Source organism: Hemibagrus wyckioides, linkage group LG10, assembly GCF_019097595.1.
Source record: "Hemibagrus wyckioides isolate EC202008001 linkage group LG10, SWU_Hwy_1.0, whole genome shotgun sequence".
Lineage (NCBI taxonomy): Eukaryota > Metazoa > Chordata > Actinopteri > Siluriformes > Bagridae > Hemibagrus > Hemibagrus wyckioides.
The window spans coordinates 13277989-13297842 of record NC_080719.1 but is presented as its reverse complement, the minus strand read 5'-3'; the positions used below and the strand labels follow the sequence as shown (position 1 = coordinate 13297842).

Sequence of the window (19854 nt, the reverse complement as noted above, 5' to 3'; positions counted from 1 at the left end):
TTGGAAAAACTTCAAGTCAAAACGTCAGTGGAATATCAGTGACATTCTACAATTATCATACAATTATCTTCAGTAATTGCTTTATTCTGGTCAAGATCATGGCAGTTCCATACCCTCAGAATGGAACAAGTGACCCTGGAGTTGTGAGGCACTAGCTAACTGCTGTTTTTGCTAACCTCAAATTCATATTTAATTGTTTTTTCCTCTTTGCTAGGAAACTGTGTCCTGTTATTGGCCATTTTGACCTACTTCTCATAAATAGCTCACTCCTGTCCTCCTGTTCTGGCTTTTGTTACATTATTGGACACATTACTGAATAATTTGAACAACTGTCTATATTATTTACTTGTTAAATTTGGGAAATATTAAGTGCACCCTTTAAATTAATGTACATTTTATAACCATTCATTTGCCTTTTTCAGCTACTCAGACTAACTTCTTATCTGGAGACTGATCAGCATGGCAACACTGAGTGTATAGCAGAATACACAAGACAAAAATTAAAAAATTATAATAGAATATTATATAAAAACATCAATGATCAACAATACATACGTACATGAATGTGTAGTTTGTAACCACACCCATGGTCCCCTGCTGATCCAGATAGCTAGCCATCTAGTCTTCTAGTAAACTAGCTTGCTTGTGTGAAAGGTCAACATGAATGGGATTTCAATATCTGAGTCTACTGCTGCTTACCAGCTTATAAAAACACAACAAATTCCAATATTTGTCATCCTCTTCAACTGAAAGACATAATAATAGCAAACTCACTGTCATTTTATTTTCCTGAACATTTGTAGCCTAGCTTTAATCTACTATACTGTTGTTTTTAAGCTACATCTTGGAGAGGGTTACGATGCTCTGATCCTGCTTTTAAAACATTTATATGATGGTAATTGCAAAACTTTTTGTAAAATCAAAATTCCTAAATCAAAAATGTTATTATTTCATAAAACTAGCAAACCTTAAACCAGTATTTACTGCATGACTGTTGTCATGAATACATTCAGCAGGTTGGATTCCAAATTGTCCCTATAAATGTCTGGCATCTCATCCATGGTGAAATCCTGCCTCATGCCCAGTGTAGCTGGGATAGAGTATGGATTCACTACCTTGACCAGTATGAAGCCGGTAGAGAAGATAAATGAATGAACTGATGAATAAATCAATTAATGAATTAATGAATTAATTAATGAGTGAAAGACTATTTGGGTCACTGATTTAAAATTATATTTAACTTATAAGATATAAGACGTTGTAAAGTGAATCTGGCTTCATATCTATCAGTAGAAAAACGTGGAAGTGTGGAATATACCAGGCCTGATCCTGAGTCTGTGTCTTGGTGCAGTGTGAGTTGTTTGGGTGTTGAATGCTTTTTGCTCGCTCCTTCGTCCTGCATGCAAATCCACCTGTGTACAAAGGCAAATCAGGCTGGCTGGACAAACCCCTTCCCAAAATGCAGTGACACAAACGAGGGGCCGGAGTGAGGGGTGTGAGGGAGTTTAGGTAATCCACAAATAAATAAAGCACTCAGGAGGAATACGAGCCTGCTGACTATGAGCAGTGCACACACACACACACACACACACGTGCTACAGGGGCATGGGTCTCGGGGTAATGAGAAATTATGCATAAAATAAAATGCAGATAATGTTTTGAATTATTACTCAATTAAAAGTAGAAGTATGTAGTCAAGTTAAAGTAAAGAAGCATTACGATAAAAAAGTAAATTGTAAATTTTTCACAAAAGGAACCTCACAGCATAATTAATAATAAGATAAAATATATAATTAATGGCAAATTGCTGTGCTACAAGTTGAATAAAACTTTTCAGGACATGCTGCTGTAGGAAAATGATCAACTCCAATTTGTGTTGTATCACACCACTTCACCATGGATTATTTTTCTATAACAGATACTTTTTTAAACACTTAAAAAAGCATATTATCAGTAATAAATTGTCATTGTCATGGGCTCTGTTAAATATGAACCTTGTAAAATTTTCTAGAACCCTTTCTATCTTCCACATGGTTCTTTAAGAAGTAACCATCCAAAGAAGTCCTGAGGAACCTTTTTGATGCTGAGTATTGTAAAGTGGAAAAGCAACTGTCTGAGGATATGACATTTATATTACCGAACATCAGCTGATACCTAGTGAACTGTCCATGTCTCTGACTCTCAGGTGGAAAAGGTATGTGGTCCTCTCACTGAATCTGCCTCGTCCACTCAAAAAGGTCCAACACAGCAGAGTCCAACTTCATCGAGTCCTACAGTCTTGGACCAGAGTTCGACTGTGGAATCAGTCTCCTCTATCTCGTCCGTGAGCCCTACAGTACAGGACAAGTCTAATGATCACAGAGATGGCCATGTTACTCTGAAGAAAAGGTGAAAAGTTTGCTTACATGCCATTATGTCACATCTATTCATTTGATTTCTAGCCTTAACTTTTATATCTTTTATATTTAATGTAGCTCTATATACACTAAGTAATCAGTTTATCATGTACCACCACAACTTTAAATAAATTGTAGATGCCAACAAACAAATTTATGTAGCCTTGCAAACTAGACGTCTAGCATTCTATACATTTTGTACATTTTTTAAAACAAAAACAAAAACCCTAGCCAAGTGATTGGAAATTTTCGTGCAGCTCTTTTATTGTGAGATTTTGTAAAGTTGCTAAAACCAGAAATGAGTTTCCTACACTTGATGAGTTTGCTACACTTGTAAACCATTTATTGGCAATTGTTTCACTTTCTTGTTTGGTCTGAAAAATCAGGACTACCAGAAAGCTTGTAAAAGTTTGATGTCAGCAGTATTTGTGCAACCTGGTTATTATAACCATTATTTTAACCAATGGTGCTCTTAACCACCTCTGATTTAGATTACCCTTTGCTGTGTAAAATTTATTGCCAACTCTTTGACTCTGACATTTGCTTTGCAGATCCTTGCCTCTAAAACCTTCCAAGCATGACAAGCCCAGAAGCTTGAAGAAGCTCTCTAAGTAAGTGTATGTGTGTGTGTGCATTCAACAGAAAGTATGTGACCATGAGTAATATCAAATTAAATTATACTTATTTTATACATTAAATTATATTTTATTATTATAATATATCTTATATTAAATTCAGTTTCTGCTGTCCATGTTGTAACGGAGCAAATCACCTTGTCAGGGAGTTTGTGAGCTACATTCAGCGCTACAAGTCCTTCTTCTCCATGTTGCCAGAGGTGCTCTGTGATGCAGAGATGGTGCTGGATGAATACACCTGCTGGAATGGGAAGGACGTGGTGGAGAGGTATAACGTCTGTTTCATTAATACCAAATTGTCATAGCTTTTTACTATAATTTTTATTATACACTTATATACCACAGCATTGTTGCTTGGTTAGATGGTTTTATTCATTTTCAACAGAAGCTTTGATAGTATTTCCAAGTAAAATGCGTTTTAAAAATGAAATATTTATGGAAGGGGACTTCAGTGTCACTGTGACAGTCAGAGTTTTGCGCTTTGCTGTGATTCTTCAAGAAAGAAAATGGCTGATAAGGGGACGACTGTTTACAAGTGCTATAATGGAAGTAATAATAGGAACTAACATTTAATAGCATGATGTCATTCTTTAATAACTAAAAATTGTAATCATTGACATCAGTTGTTGTGGTTTAAGTATGAAGCAACAAATACTATTATACATGTGCTGTTATAGAAATATATTTAACTTCATTAACTGCTGGGAAACCTTGGGTTCTGGCATTTTATGTCTATATTAGTTTGACACATACCATCTACCTAAACATTGTTGCAGACCAAATACACAACACAACTCAGACACCTTTTGATCACAGCCTGCATTTACTTTATTACATCACTTTATTTCAGCAATTTATGCTACAGTACCGTTTCTGTGGGATTTACTACATGGAGTAGCCTTTGCTCCCCATGTGCATAACCGAGCCTTGGGCATCCATCACCCTGTCATCAGTTCACTTGTCCTTCCTTGGGCCACTTTTGTTAGGTACTAACCACTGCATACTGGGAACACCCCCCACAAGACCTACTGTTTTGGAGATGCTCTGACATCATAATTTGTCCTTTGTCAAAGACACCCAAATACTTACACTTGCCCATTTTTCCTTCTGCTATCACACTGACTATAAACTAACTGTTCATTGGTGCCTATTATATCTCACCCCTTGACAGGTAACAAGATAATCAATGTTATTCAATTCACCTATCAGTTGATTTAATGTTATGGCTGATTTGTTTCATGTCATTAGATATAATTTCAAGGCAATTATGACCTCAAATCCAGATTATTATGATTAGTATTTTTTTCTCAGAAGATAATGTAGTTGTAAAGATCATAACACAGAACGTGGACAACTCTGAGGATTTGGGGCCAGCAGTTGCTATGGCTTTTGGGAGCTTTTGCCTGGACCTCTTTGGGACAGAGGCCTCATTCAGAAAGTGTTGGAATGTTATTGTCACACAAATGAGTTTCCCTGGAAAACACAAACAAACTAAACAAACATTTGAATATAGGTACAATTTCTGTCTCAGCGCACAGCCAAACTCTTTCAGCCATGTTGGACACACACAATCTCTCTACTTGGCATTTGTCCACTGTATAGTCCTGCATGCTGCTGGTTGCCCCAGGAAAACTTGTAAAACTCCCTTGGCTGGCCTCTTTAGGTGCTGAGGGTGATGAAGACAGCACTGACACTGACATCTTGCACAGCGGTATTCTTCAACATGCCTCTTGTTTTAGTAAGTAAAAGGTTGAAAAGACCTAGCTTGGCTCGCCTGGCTCCTGGTTTTGGCCCTCACGGGTTCAGACCCCTCACTCGTGCCCCACAGGAATCCCACTATTGTACCCTCACTGGCTGTAATGGGGGACTAGTGCTGTTCATGTCAGAGCCCCCTGGTGGGACAAGTACAACATAGTTCAGGAAACAGAAGAGACAATGCATGAGAGTTCTACAGACATTCTTTGTCTTCATTTATTTGGAATATCTGTTCATTCATTCTTTTTATGTTTTGTGCAGTGTGGTGCATTTTGTCACCATTTTGAGATTTAAATTAATTGAAATGTCTTTATAAGGTTTTTGAAAACACAAAAGCCATTTTTAATTGAAAAATTGTGGTACCAAAATTTATTCATTTGAATTTTACAGGGAGATGTACTAGTATATTACTGCTCTAGCTAGTAGTCACTTTTCTTACAAGTAAAAAAAAACAAAGAAGCATGCATAGCATTTAGCATTTGTATTTAGCATCTTTCCAGGCATGCGTGGGTTAAATGTTCTCAAAGGTCGATAAACATGCAAAGAATCATTTTTTCCCAAATTGTGTGCCCGAAAAGTATAAAATGCAGATGGCCTATGATCACCATCATCTGTCTAATTGCTGTAGGTCTGTGTCTTGTTTGAGGTATGGGTCTTGGTTGTTAGCCTAGATGATGTGGCTGTGTTTCTTTTTATGTTTATGTCAAACAGGTGAAGTCCAGGCATATGGGCAGTGATAGACCATTTTTCTTTCTTAGGTCTAGTATGTATATACAGTATGGTTAAAAAAGCCTGAGATCTAAAATGTTTTTTTAAAAATAGTAAATTAACAGACAGATGTATAACTTTGAAATAAACTTGACAGTCAAATGAATTTGATCGAATACAGACTGTCAGTTTTTACACACAGTTATGGCATCCATGCCAGCTCGAGAGCACTCCACCATTAAAGCAAAACTGGAACATATTGAATACTAAGACATTTAAGTTTCTGTTTTTCACTGCATTTATTACTGATAATATAATTTGCATTGAAAATAAAATAAAAAGTTAAACTATTGTCCTAACCTTCCTGAGATGTTAGTTGTTTAGGTCAAATGTGACATGGTCAAAAACAAGATAGACAATTGTTTATAAAAAAATCTGTTTACAATTTCCCACCTGTATTTGTGACCTAATGGGTTGTTCATATGAAATGTTGTTTAGGAACAATTATTTTCACATTTCGAGCATCTGACAGCACATCAACATTCTCATCCAGATTTTAATCACCCTGATATGAGTCTCAGTACAGTTTGCCTTACAGCTGTGCATACGTTGAATTGCTAATTTGTTAGGTATACACTTGAAATAATGAAATAAAAGACTGAAAGACATTAAAAAGCCTACTAAATATCCAACACCGCCCCCTTCTGGGTTCATTGTGCACCACAGGCACACGCCCATGTTCCACGAGGTAAAAAATATTCTGTTTTATCCAATCTATTAATCTGTTAATTGATTACATACTGTCTGCACGACTATTTATTTTTTTAAATAAAATTTGTTATGTATAGTATGCAACAACACTGTCATCATTAGAAATGCACATATAGCACTATAAATCTATTTGAAAAATACATGCTTTACAACAACAAAAATAACAACAGCAACAACAACAACAACAATAATATTAATAATAATAGTAATAATAATCTAAAAGACAACAAAGAAAAAGTACTATAGGAAGACAAATAATATAAAGAAGAAAGAAGCAAAGGAAAAGAAAGTTGAGAAGAAAATAAAAACAAAGAAGAAAACAAAGAAAAAAGAAAACATAGAAGAAGAAGAAGAAGAAGAAGAAGAAGAAGAAGAAGAAGAAGAAGAAGAAGAAAGCAACAGTATCCATTTCACTTGTCATGTTATTTGGCAGCAGCTGCAGTCCAGAAGTGAAATGTGCAGACAGCATAATTGCAGTTTGTCAGACGTGTATTTGTAGTGCATCAGAGTCATGCTCTATTTAGATAACTATAGAGTATTACACGTCATAAAACACATCTTGGACACAAATGGATCAGGGAAGTTTTTTTCACTAAAATATTTAGCCGAAGCAGCGCTTCTCTTCATGCCTTAATGTGTATCATGGTATGTTTTGTGGGATTTTACAGTAAGTGAAGGAAATGTCAGCAGAACTTTTAACCACGTTTTATCTGGAGCTTTTGTGGTTGCTCTGAATCTGTTGGATGGCTATGGTTGCCATGGATACACTGTTTTTTGTTTTCACTTTAGGCAAGTGCCGTTTGTGGCCAGTCCAGTTGGCCTATGTTCAGCTGCTTTTGGTTTTTCTCTCTGTCGCTCTCACTCTTGACCAGAACTCGTGACTGTTGACTCACCCTCAACCATCTTATAATAACAATCTAATAATCTCCTCCCCTCTGTAGCCAACATGACTAACACTTTCCATTTGCATCCCTGCTGAAAAATCTTGTCTTGTCATTTCCCACACATTTATCTGTTTTCAACTGATCAGTTTCCTCCTTGCTTCTCTTAAATGCACTACTTCGATTCTCTTCTAGAGTACTTGTTGCTGCATATACATTTATCACTCACAGAACTACTCAACTTTTAGTACTTTTACTGTAATTACTGAGAAATTCATATGATCCACAGCACTGTTGAATTCTTGATGCTGACTGGTCAGAAGTAATACAAAGACAACTGATACTATTGCTGGCTTCAAGGTTTATAGTTTTGCACCCATTCTAATACACATATATTTTTGACATGGTGAACCTTTCTCTAAGCAGTTGTTTGTTTAACTTTTATGGAAGGAGTCTCCAGTTTCAGCACTTTGTAGCCAGAGGTAAAAATGACACCTTAGTTTTTTCTACTTTTGAGTATTCTGGACAGAGGGCTTTGCAGTTTAATGTTAAAATGACATTGTTTTGTCTTGTTAAATCAATGAGAGAGTAAGAGAAGCTGGTCAGGGAACGACTGGATATAGCTGCTATATGATAAGTTACTTGTTTCATCAGGGCTATCAGAAAACTTCAAAAAATTCTAACATGGAACTGCTTGGTGGTTGCAGTCCGCCCCCCCCCCCCCCCCCCCCCCCCCCGCCATATGATATGAATGCAGGAATAAGGTGAGAATGCTATCAGGTTGCAAGAGTGTCAAACACTTTATACCTGTCCAAGAGTGTCACCACATGATATTTCAGTGTTCAGATACATGATGAAGTTTTGTTCATGTTGACAGAGAGCAGGAGGTCAAACTCTGTCATAAAGCACGTCAGAATGTCTGTGTGGCTGAACTAGACAAGACCAGGATGTGGTTTGAGGAAGAAATATGAGGTTCTGCTGACCATCTGCTGCCAGTTTGAGAAAAGCACGGAAGTTTAAAAATAGATTAATTTGCATGCATTTCTGCCTGACACAAAAATGTTTAAACAGACAGACCTGTGGAACATCAGATGAAAAACGGATTTTATTCGCTCATTGAGTGCCTTTGCTCCATAACCTTCTAACCAAACAGATGAGCTAATCTAGTTAATTTAATTGAGCGGATGAATTTAATTGCAGCCATGCTACTCACAAAGTGTGTGTGTGTGTGAATATGCAGGTCTGGGTTTTTTTTCCATGGGAAAAAGTCACCATTAGCTAAAGGGGGAGTTCAATCTCTTTGGTCTCTAGCTGAGTAAATATTTTTCTAGGCATTTTTTATGGTAAGTTTCATTTTAGCAATTTTTCCCCCAACACTGAGATCAGTGCCCTCAGTGAGCCGCTAATGGCTGTGAGAAATGTCTGACTGCAGCAGCAAAGCTCAACACATTCCAACTCTTCTCAGCACTTTTGGAGCAAATTGAAACATCTGACCAGTGTCATATTTTAGGATATCTCACTCATACAGTATACTATACATCATATACTGTAGAAATGCGAAAGAGAAATATAATCGACAACAGGGTTGTGTTCAACACACCCTGAAGAGTTTTATTCCTCTTATCTTATATATTCCTCTTATATCACAGCAATCTGCCAATGTTAACAGTTTTTATTTATTAAATAGTGACATGTCATACTTTTTTTTATCCATTTATGATTACATTTTGTATTGTGGAACACCATAAAATGTAGTTTCTTTTATCACCTATATTATAGCATAGTCATTCATTCCCTCACCAGCCTCTTGTAGTTAAAAAGACAAATAAAACAGCAACAATTTTTCATGTTACCAAGAAACTACAGAGCACAGCATCCTCTTATCTAAAAAAAACTACAGATTTACCTCTTAAAGCATAGACAATTGGAGGCTCTTTCCATAAATGTTAAATAAATATAAATAAATAAATATCTCCTTCCAGAAATCTTCACCACATCAAATTTTTAATCCATATTCCTGGTGTATATCTCACAGTATATGTTGTAATTATAGGAACGATAATGTATTAGAACAAGTGCATTAGTATAAACCTGTGATTTCTAGTCAAGTCAAGTCAAGAAGCTTTTCTTGTCATTTTAACCATATATGGCTGATGCAGTAGACAGTTTCTCCAGGACCATGATGCTACATAAAACAACATAGAGCTACATAGAACAACACAGAGCTAAGGACGTAAAGTACTAAGGACAAATTTTATTTGTAGCTGGAAATGCTGTCAAAGCTGCTAGAAAATTAATCAGTGTCTTCTGACCAATTAGAATTGAGAATTGAGGGGGGCAGATTTGGGGGGGCTAAAGTCCCTGATGTTTTCCATCAATCCCCTGAACCATTTGTGAGTATTCTTTAGGTCAATAATACCTTCATCTTTTATTTAAAATGCTCTTCTTTTCAAGGCTATTTTCAGACAGCCAGGCTTCAAGGCAGGCTTCAGACATAGTTTAAAGAGAGAGAGGGAGAGAAAGAGAGAGAGAGAGATCATGCCAGTCACATGATTTTTCATGGTGTGCCTGTCTGTGTCATTACCAAAACAAGCACTGTCTGCACACTACTGAAGTTCCCCACAGCTATGAAGAGCATGCACCACATAATAATAAAAATAGAGTTTTAAGTAGCTTTCAAACAATACTGATGCTCTGTGCTGCTATGATCTACAGTGAGGCTGAGGAATTTTGGCATTTTAGCCTATTCCCACTCACTAGCCACATGACAGCTACCAAACTGGGAGGGTGAAATCTAATAGGTGCTTCAGTCTTACTGATATGCTGAGCTTCTTATATAACATTATATAACAGGGTAGTTAAACACTCTGGCAGCTTTTCCGAATTTTAATGTTCAGGGCTACTTTAGCATTGTGCAAAATTGCTCTGTTGAGCAAATGCAGATGGCAGAATGAAACCCTAATTTTAAAGCTAAAATGTAAAGATAAAAATAATACAGAATTAAAGAATATAAACATTATGACATTCATTGTCTAGATCTAGATATTGTAGATACTTTACAGGTCATATCTTTATGTTTGAGAGCAAATAATTATTTATTTTTTTCTTATTCCTTATTATATTGCTTTTTTTATATATATATTTTGTTATATGAGATTCCATATGATTTCTATTTTTATTAGAAAAACATATGTGTAATTTAATTACAACTAGCATTTACACTACATGTGCTTTTAATATATTAACTTCTAGCTAGAATAAAAATAGCCATGTTAGCACAATTTGAACAAAATTCCCCATGTATTCTGTGATTTTCAATTGTGAAGACAAATTAAAAGACAAAGGTTGCCACGGAAAAAGTAAATGTCTTAAACTGCATTGGATAGTTTTATATCTATGGCCATATCTATTCTCTCTGTAGATATATAGTATATTTCATTTACTCGTATATTGTCTTTTGTAAGACTGAGATCTGTTTCCTCTCATCACTATGACATCAGTAACTTAAGGGAAGCAAAATGTGTGTAAAAGTCTTCGTTTTGGTAGATGTTAAGAGAAATCCCTGTATTCGCACCTTGGAATCACATGTTAGATGATGGATCATGCATGGAGTGCAATTTTATTAGGTCATAAATCAGTTGGACTCATTACATAGGTAACACCAAATATAATTTATCAGCAATCCATTTTATTCATCGAAGCGGCACCGGCAGAATAAATGAAAAGCCGGTTTGTGATACTTTGGGAATCCTCTCCATCCTGATACATCTTTAAACCTGGTCCTGGGCTAAGTGATATCCTAATGTTAAACTATACATGCTTTAGGATACATGACTAAACAGGTATAATCTGTATCCTAAAGACAGTGTAGTGTGTGAAATAGAGATAGCATAATTACTTATCATTAGTGATAATGCGTTATTCATTCAGAGTGATGCCACTAAATAGAGCTGGTGAATGTGTTGATTATTTTATTTATTGATTAAAGCCTCCTACCTGCTGTCTCCATGTTCAGCCCTTGATATATCTCTACACTTTGGCTAATTCAAATTACCAAAATGATTAGTGCAGTCATTATTCATTCACTGATGATTTGAAATAGAGAGCACACTGCCAAATATCAAATATTTTTCTTGTTTTACAGAATGTGGACTTGCAGCATTTCCAACGGATTAAAATAATCTGACTGCAAACAGAGTTGACAATTAAATCCATCCTTGACCTTTGTTTATTATTCACCAGCAGGAGTATTTAACATCCACTCTGCATGTGTAATGAAACCCTTAACCTGTCTGACCTTTTCACATTACCCTGTGGATGACAGACCCTGCTGTGCATGGCTCTCTGCGCAGCAACCAAACAAACACCACAACAAAACATAGCGAAAAAAAAAAGATATTACCAATTATATTTCATTTGTGCATCAGATACTTACTGATTTTTAATAAAAAACGTCTATTTACCATTGCTAATGTATGTGTAGAAATAATATAAAAAAGATCAAAGAATTTGGGTGGATTAAATGGAAGATATGTCACATTTCGTGCCTTTCTTGTAACTAGATGTTACCGAGGTGCGTCTCCGAGAGAATTTGAACTGTACTCAAATTCACTCAAAGTCATAAGAAGTCAACTTTTCTAAGCTCCCTTAGTTCCACACTGGAATCCTGACAGTAATCTTCCTTGGTAACCCCACTGTCTGTGATCACAGATGATCTAAAAATATGCCTAGTAAATGCTATGCTTCCCTAAAAGAAACAAAACTATCTCTCTTTAAACACAAACAAGCCGGTTTGAAGCTTCAGGGCAAACAAACGTGATGTACATCAAACTGTAAAAGGTGTCTATTAATGAGCTGCATTCATGTGTGCTTTATTAATAGATAAATCTTTTTTAAGTACTTCGGGCAAGTTAAAGGTTTATATTAATGTGTTCTTTCTAAAATGTTATTGTTTCTGTTTTGGAAGGAGCACCCAGCATGCTTTATTGCAGTCACAGGTAAAGCAGCAACTTTCTGCATGTTTTCCGACACAGGAAAGTCTGCAGGACAGACTAGTGTATGGTTTCTCATTCTCATAACAATATTTTTCTTTTGTCTTAATAACTTTGAGGGAATAATTAATAAGAGAGTCTGTATAACAACAATTTTTTATACACCAGGGATGAACGTATTTCATGGATGATCCACATTAAATCTTAGTATAAATGCATAAAATGAATGCCATGTAATTTATTAATAAATTAAAAACTCTTGCAAATATGGTGCAATAGGAAAAAGGATCACTTCAGTACATGCTGTTATAAGAACATAATCAACATTGGAGTGGTTACAGTAATTCCACTTCACGGGAGGCTGCTTCACAAACTTTTAGTAGCTTACAAATATAAATCATTTTTATTTGTTCTTTGTTTTCAGTATATTGGTAGTCACAGTGTAACGTCTATGTAATAAAATCCTCTAGGTGGAAACATCTTGCACAGATGACACATCATCAAGGAACATCTGACCCTCTGCAATTCTCACAGGCAAATGCAATTGCAGTATCCAATGGATTTGCAGTTTGCATTTAAAATCAGGTTAAATCTGAAACACTGCAAGTTTTTCTGGTTTGTATTTCTGGGGGGGACCTTAAAGATTTTCTATTAAACTTCAAATAGAGGGCTGGGCTTCCCTATCACAGAAAGAAACCATAACTACATAAAGAACCCTTGAGGAACCGTTTAAAGAGTATAACCCTGCTTGATGGTCAGAACACTGCACAGTTTAGTATTTCTCCTGCTTTAGTACATACAATGCAATCCACTGAAGGTGGTAAATTCAGACATGGAACTCTAGTGCTGTCGTCCTGTAGCACGTGGCTAAAGGAGCACACGACACAGGTGATATCTTAAACATTCACCAGGGTGAGAGGCAGGAGGTTCCCAAGAGCTATAGGTGGTGGGGATGAACATGACTGCAGGTTTTAGTATGCAAGAACAGAGTGTGTTATTTATGCCCAGCTTGCCATGGGATAATTAATTGGAAACAGGTGTTGGTGCATGTGTAATGAGGGGAGAGGGTGTTGGTGCATTCATAATGAGCCATGCATGAAGAAGGAGGCTGACTGAAGCTGTGGCTGAAGTCACTCTGTTGTCATTCATATTACTTGGAACATCTGTATTATCTAAGTCATTTCAAATGAATTGAAGGAACCGCCAGGCCCACACTTTTTGTTATTATTATCTGTCTGTTTAAATGTGTGTCTCCCAACTAAACATTTTATCAATTTCCATTTCCTTTTTTTAACGACCTTGTCATTACATCATTGCTGTTTGTCAGATCTCTGAGGTGTAGTTATTTTCTGTAAAATGCATGATTCTGGGCTACCAGTTTGTGAATGTTGATCATTTCATTTATTGGGCTGCCCAGTTCCATGTTATACTTCCCAGTAGACCAATTAACTGGGCTAAAAAGTGTCAGCTAATGTAATTTAACTCAAAAGTATGACAAGCTAATTACGTGCCTCAGTACAGACAATGGAAAATAAGCACGGACCCCTGGGAGGAGCGACTTAATCAAACCATAGTCTTTATTCTCTCTTGATACTCTCTCTGGTGGTGAAGTATCCAGGTTGCTCCCTCCACAAAAAGGCAGAAAATCTTTGTCTAGTGTTGTGACTTTTAGCTGTGGCATTCTCTCGTCACATGTAAGGAAATTGAGGTTAACTAACTTCTTTATTTTTGCTCCATGAGGAATATAAATGTGATGTGCTTGCTAGCATATAGATGTATTACATTATATTAGATCTTTCTTAATCTCTAAATATTACTATGCAGAAAGTGAATTATTTTAAATTTGACATTATATTGATTTCTGATTCCTTACATAGATCGGTAAGGCTAATTGGTAATTATCACAGTTGCCCCCCTGTTTATGTACTGGCACATGACAACAAAATTTTTGTACTAGTCCTGTCTCCACTTGGTCACTCCTGTCATTTTTGTTGTTAGATTTTCTTCACCTGTTCTATGTTTATTTCTGATTTCTTTTCGACTTATATGCTGTTGTGTCATCATTTTTGTTATTGAATTAAAGCCAATTTTCTTGATAAGTATTTCTAAAGTTGAAATACTAGAACAATGAGCAGGACTTGTCCTTTAAACATAGTTGGTATAATAACAATAATCTAAAAAGTCCTTAGAGAGCCCTATGAGACTGAAGCAGTCATTCCATTAACAGGGGGAAAAGACTACTGGCTCGGTGCATTAAAGCTTTAACAAATTAAAGGGCAATTAGCGAAATCATGTCTCCATCTGGAGTCATAACTTACCATAAAAACCAAAGCAAATTAACGAGACTTTATAGTCTTTTTATGTAAAACTCTGCACAATTTAATTAATCCTCTGATGAAAATATTTAGTTTAACATTTCCTGTGGTCTTATAAATGAAAGAAGACCTTGAATGACCCTTGAGGTTGTACTGATACAGACTGTAGCTCATGTTTTTCCATGCATGATTTGTTAGTCGTCCGCTAACCCTTAATCAGTGGTACGTTTTGGACCACAGGGCCACTGCGGGCTGGATATTTCTGGTTGGTGGACTGTTTCTTAACCCAGCAGTGACACAGAGGTGTTTAAAAAACACAGAGCTGTTGTGCTGAGAAAGGTCTAGTATATAATATCTGGTCAGCATAATACATGGTAAGCAGTGGTCCTTTAGTGGTCTGTACAGTCAGCAATTATACACCTACACAGTGACCTATATGGTACATGTTCTTGTAGAAATAATATTTTCCAGTAGTTAGGTAATATACTGCATATAAACTGAGAAGCAAATGTTTTTGAACAAAAATGTGATCTCTGTGACTTAAAATCCTAAAATCCAAAAAAAGTTCAAAAACCTGATTTGATTTGCAGTGTATATATTATATAAGGATCTAGCATCAATAAGCAAAAATAATTATGCTCACCTGGTGGTTTCTTAACGAAATAATGTTCCAGTTATGAAAGCTGGACTGTTCACTGTGGTCTTTTAGTGCTACAGCAGTGTACACCATCAGAAATTGTTGCTAACAATTATTGAAGGTTTAGTTATATAAAAACCCTTGTTTACAAAGTAAAGCAACAATTACCTTTAAATGTTTAAGCATTTATTATTTCATGGCTATAAATAAGACAGTGGTATGTGGTATATATTGTTATTATTGTGGCACTTCACATTACCACTGATTAACACAACAGACTCTGAACAGATGTGACATCTGTTATGGACTTGAAGCAGAGAATAAACACATATTTCTCTGTGTGCTCATCATTAAACATTCTGATTTTGTTCGCAATGTTTTTTAATAAGCCATTGTTCATTAATCACCAGTCAGCCAGAAAGGGTAAATGAATTAAAAAATCCTTGAGTCTGTTCAAACTCTGTCCTTTTTCAATGAGCTGCCTTCCCCTAAATAATTAGTATAAATGCATGTGATGCTGCATCAGAGGTTCTGCTACAGAGACTGTGATCATTCGATTTTTAAAACACTGACTTGCACATTATAGACTTTTTTACACTATAAGCAAACATGCTAGAGTATTTTTGCGTGATTAGTTTAATCCCCTGAAAGCTACATTCATACCATGATGTGCCAGCTGATGATCTTATATAATTAGATATAGTAAAATTAAATAATTTATAAAAGAATTTAATCCACAATGGCTGGCACTATTTGGAAAGTGTTTGTTTGGAAAAAATCAGTAAAATAGGGCTCTACAATGTATTTGCTTAGACCTTACTTCCTACCTTAAGCCATCAGCAAGCTGATTATGGCACTCATGACTATGACCAGGTTGTGTCTCAAACTTCTGCAACACCAATGAGCCTGAATTAGTCAAGATTCTTGGTGTGTTATTCTATTTACATCTCCTTAAATCAACAATGACCTTATTTGTTTTGCCAGCATTCATCTCCACTAAGTAAGCTGGCCTGCTTCCCATCTGAATGCAGTTGCATCATTGTTTTTGACGAGCCCATTCCACTATGATATCACTGTGTTATTACGTTGCCTGGCACAGCTAATAGGACTTATGAGAAGGTGACCGAATCTTAACCCAATCCTGTCTAATGAAGTTATTGAGAGTAATGAGAGAAGTATTTGGAACTCTGGAGTTGTGTCCACATGTCAATCTCATCCCTTAATTCACAGGCCTGAGTCAATTCAGCATGGCCATTAGAGAGCTATGCCGCCAGCACTTGCCTAATGAGTTGCTGCTCTTCTCTTTTCACATTACTGAGTAACGATTTAGTCCAGCAGCTCATATGAGTCTTATTACCCGTGTCAAACATATTCCACTTGCCTTCTCTCACTCGATCTCGAAGAACAGGCCACAAGGTCAATAGTTAGATTTGCAGCTCTGTTGTGCCTTCAGGCGTCATGGTGAGCGAGCCATTAATGTCATCATTAATCATTGATGTCACTGAAATTGCAGACTGAACTGCATCGATTTTCACCCAGAAATCAGATGGGCTGGATGGGTTTAAACAGCTAGTTTGTTTACTGCTGAAAGAAGAGAATTAAGACAATGATATCACATTAAATTGCCTTTTATTGTCATGTTCTCTATTTTCCTCTTGATCAATTATGCTATGCAATATAGAGACAGTAATGCATCAATATTTATCAATATTCATACCACAGCGATGTTTTATTCTTGTTTCTGATGGGTCAGAATGTGTTCAGATTGCAGGCATTATATTAACAAGCTTGTTCTAATATATAATATCCCACAGTAATACGTAATAGCTAAAGTTTAAATAAACATGTAACCATTGATATGGTGAAACTTTTTGTAAGATGTATATTTAGAAATTTTGAAAGGCTCTGGTACAGTAAACCTAATGCTACAGCTGCAACGTTAAGCCTTTTCAGGACAGAGGATTTTATGCTTTGTGGTTTCTCTGTAACATTTTTTTCAACTTTTTTTGGCATTTTTGCTTTTTTGTCTTATGAAATTTAATTTTTTTCATAATATAACTCATAATATAAGTGCTAACAGGAACTAACTTGTTTCACTGCATTACATATACATTACATATACTATATACTATAAGTGGTTAAAAAAAGTATGGTGTGTCCTTCTTTAATCAAGATAAATTGTAATTGTTGATAAGCTTTTGTGATAGAAGAAGAAAAAATACTTCAAGACATGCTGCTATACAACAAAAATATCTCTGTGGTGGTAACAGCATGGTTTGAATCGGCTTTTCGTTTTTATATCCGGTCTGGTAAATAGAAGTCATTTAATTTCTTCAACAGGTGTGAATTACATACATCATGTTAATTTGTGTGTTTGTAAGGTTGTGTTATATAATATTGTAATGTGATATTAGTGAAAAGTTTCCCATAATCACTCTTTCTTCATTCTTTCTCTTCTTTAGTTACACAGGTTCTGTAGTTGGGAATGGCCTCCAGGCCCAAAGACAAAACCCTGAGATTAAGGTCAGAGGTGTGGACCCGGTGTTAGTCGAGGCCAAAGAGAGACTGGAGAGATTTAATCAGGTGAAAACTCATTTTGTACACTCATATTTGTTTGTCAGATGGCGGTTAAAAACATTCCACAGCTCATATCACCACCATGGACTAAAACAAAGCCACATGTTTATTAGACTCATGACAGAAGAAAACAAGACTTTATGCCAAGCACTAAATATGCAAATCTGATTGTTTATTACTTCAGGAAAACTGAGATGCATTTTTGCCAGATGTTATAGGAGGAAAATACTGTCACTTTTGTCTCTTTATATCACATTTGACATTCAAATCCTCCCAATACATTATACAAACAAAGAAAATAGACACATGATTTTGTGCTGATTAGAAAAACAATAGCAACTCTAGGCATAACAATGCTGTTACCAGTCTTGCTAGTATCAGTTAACTACCTAGCATAGCTTCCTCTCTAGGTTAGATGTATTAATATCAGTAAAGATTGATTTATCTTTGGTAATGAGCAGTTTGTTTGCCTTAGCTGTAGCTTTGGAGGCAGAAGATCACAAGAAATTGAACTGCTTGTAGAACTTGTTTATATACAGACAGAGTTGAAATGAAATGCCACATCGCATACCGATGACAAGTTATTTTTAGTTACATTGCAGTGTTGGAATATTGACATGAAATGAGAAATTTGAAATAAGTGTGCAATTCGAAAATACAATAAATAGGCATAATAAATAAATATACAGGTTTCTTTTAGTATGTATTTCAAAATTTATGTATATAGGAATTTATTGCACAGTAGAAGATGTAAAAAAATAAGGTGCATCAGGTGCATTGATGATCACAGATAATCAGTGATGATCCTACTTATTGGGGAAATATAAAAAACATAAAAATATATAAAAATAACGATAGAAACGATAATTTGCTCTAGGTGTTTGTTTTTTCATGCTTGTCTCCCAACTTGCAACCTGATTGGTCAGGATGCTAAAGTACTGGACATCACTTGTTGAAAACTTTTTTTTTTTCAACTTTAGAAGCTCTGTTGTAACCAAAAAAAATGCTACTGGCAGCAATTTTAAAATGGGTTACTATTCCCGTGGGATTAAATGTGAAATGTGCTCTGGAGGTTAAACAAGGAATTGGTGCTTAAATGTGACGAGATGAATTCTATAAGGTGTGATACAGCAATTTGATTAACCAGAGACACATTTGTTTGTTGGAAATGCATGTGGTTAGAAGCTGATCAGGATACAATCCAGGCACAGGACACTTTATATTTGAGGACAGCATAATTTCTGCTTCTTCAGAAAACAAGCTAAAAGCTCCTCAATGATTTATAAAGATTTTATTACATTTTTTCACATAAAACCTCTAAAATCTTGATGTGAAACACTGTGTCCACATGGACATTTCTGGGATAACCTGTAATTGTTTCCTTATTATTCACTAAAACCAGCACAGCCTCTGTTTTAACAAAACTATCCCACTGGATTATGCTGTAAACCCACTGTACACCCCTCCCTCACTGACCCAGACTTTGCGCTCTGATCGGTCTCCCTGTGTGTCCCACTGGATTGCTCTAAAGAGAGCTTGGCAAGTCGATAGCGAGTCTCTGGCTCCCGCAGCTGTGTTTGGGAGGTGACCCGGGCTGTTCCACTTGGCTCTCTGAGGCCCTTTTTAGTAATGTCTTCCATTGCTCCATTAAAACCAGACGCTCTGGTTGTGCATTACGACCCAGCATTGCCCCTCCCTGGTCAAGTGGTCCAGTGTGTGTCTGAAGGATTTGCATCACCAATGGGTAAAGAGGCCGGGGAAGTCCAGAGGATTTGGGTGAGGGGTCATGTTGTACGTACATGTACATTATAGTACATAGACTGTATGTATATTCACAAAATACTGGGAAGGCCTAGTCTGAAAGAATTTTTTTTACTATATTTTGTATTCATCTTGTATGTACAAACAGGCTGTTTATTTTCAATATGCATACTTATTGAAACAATATTAGTCTCATATTTATATTTATTTGTTTTTTCTCCCTTCCCATTCTCACTATCTCTTCTCTTCTCTTCTCTTCTCTTCTCTTCTCTTCTCTTCTCTTCTCTTCTCTTCTCTTGTACAGTAGGTTTGCAACTTGTATGACTGTGTACTTCTGTTATTGCCACTTTTCCAGCTTGATTTTTTCAAGCTTTCCCAGGGTCATTGCATCAAGTGCTCCTAAAACCAGTGGGACAATCTTTACCTA

At 36.1% G+C, this 19854-nt stretch overlaps 1 protein-coding gene across 1 annotated transcript in view; it reads left to right on the top strand.

Moving 5' to 3' along the window:
- Positions 1-19854, top strand: part of gpc5b (glypican 5b) — a 54897-nt gene that overhangs the window by 11224 nt on the left and 23819 nt on the right. Inside the window, exons 4-7 of the mRNA XM_058401862.1 lie at positions 2186-2388; positions 2948-3007; positions 3177-3299; positions 17552-17672. Coding sequence (XP_058257845.1) covers positions 2186-2388; positions 2948-3007; positions 3177-3299; positions 17552-17672 — 507 coding nt within the window. The remainder of the gene's footprint in view (positions 1-2185; positions 2389-2947; positions 3008-3176; positions 3300-17551; positions 17673-19854) is intronic.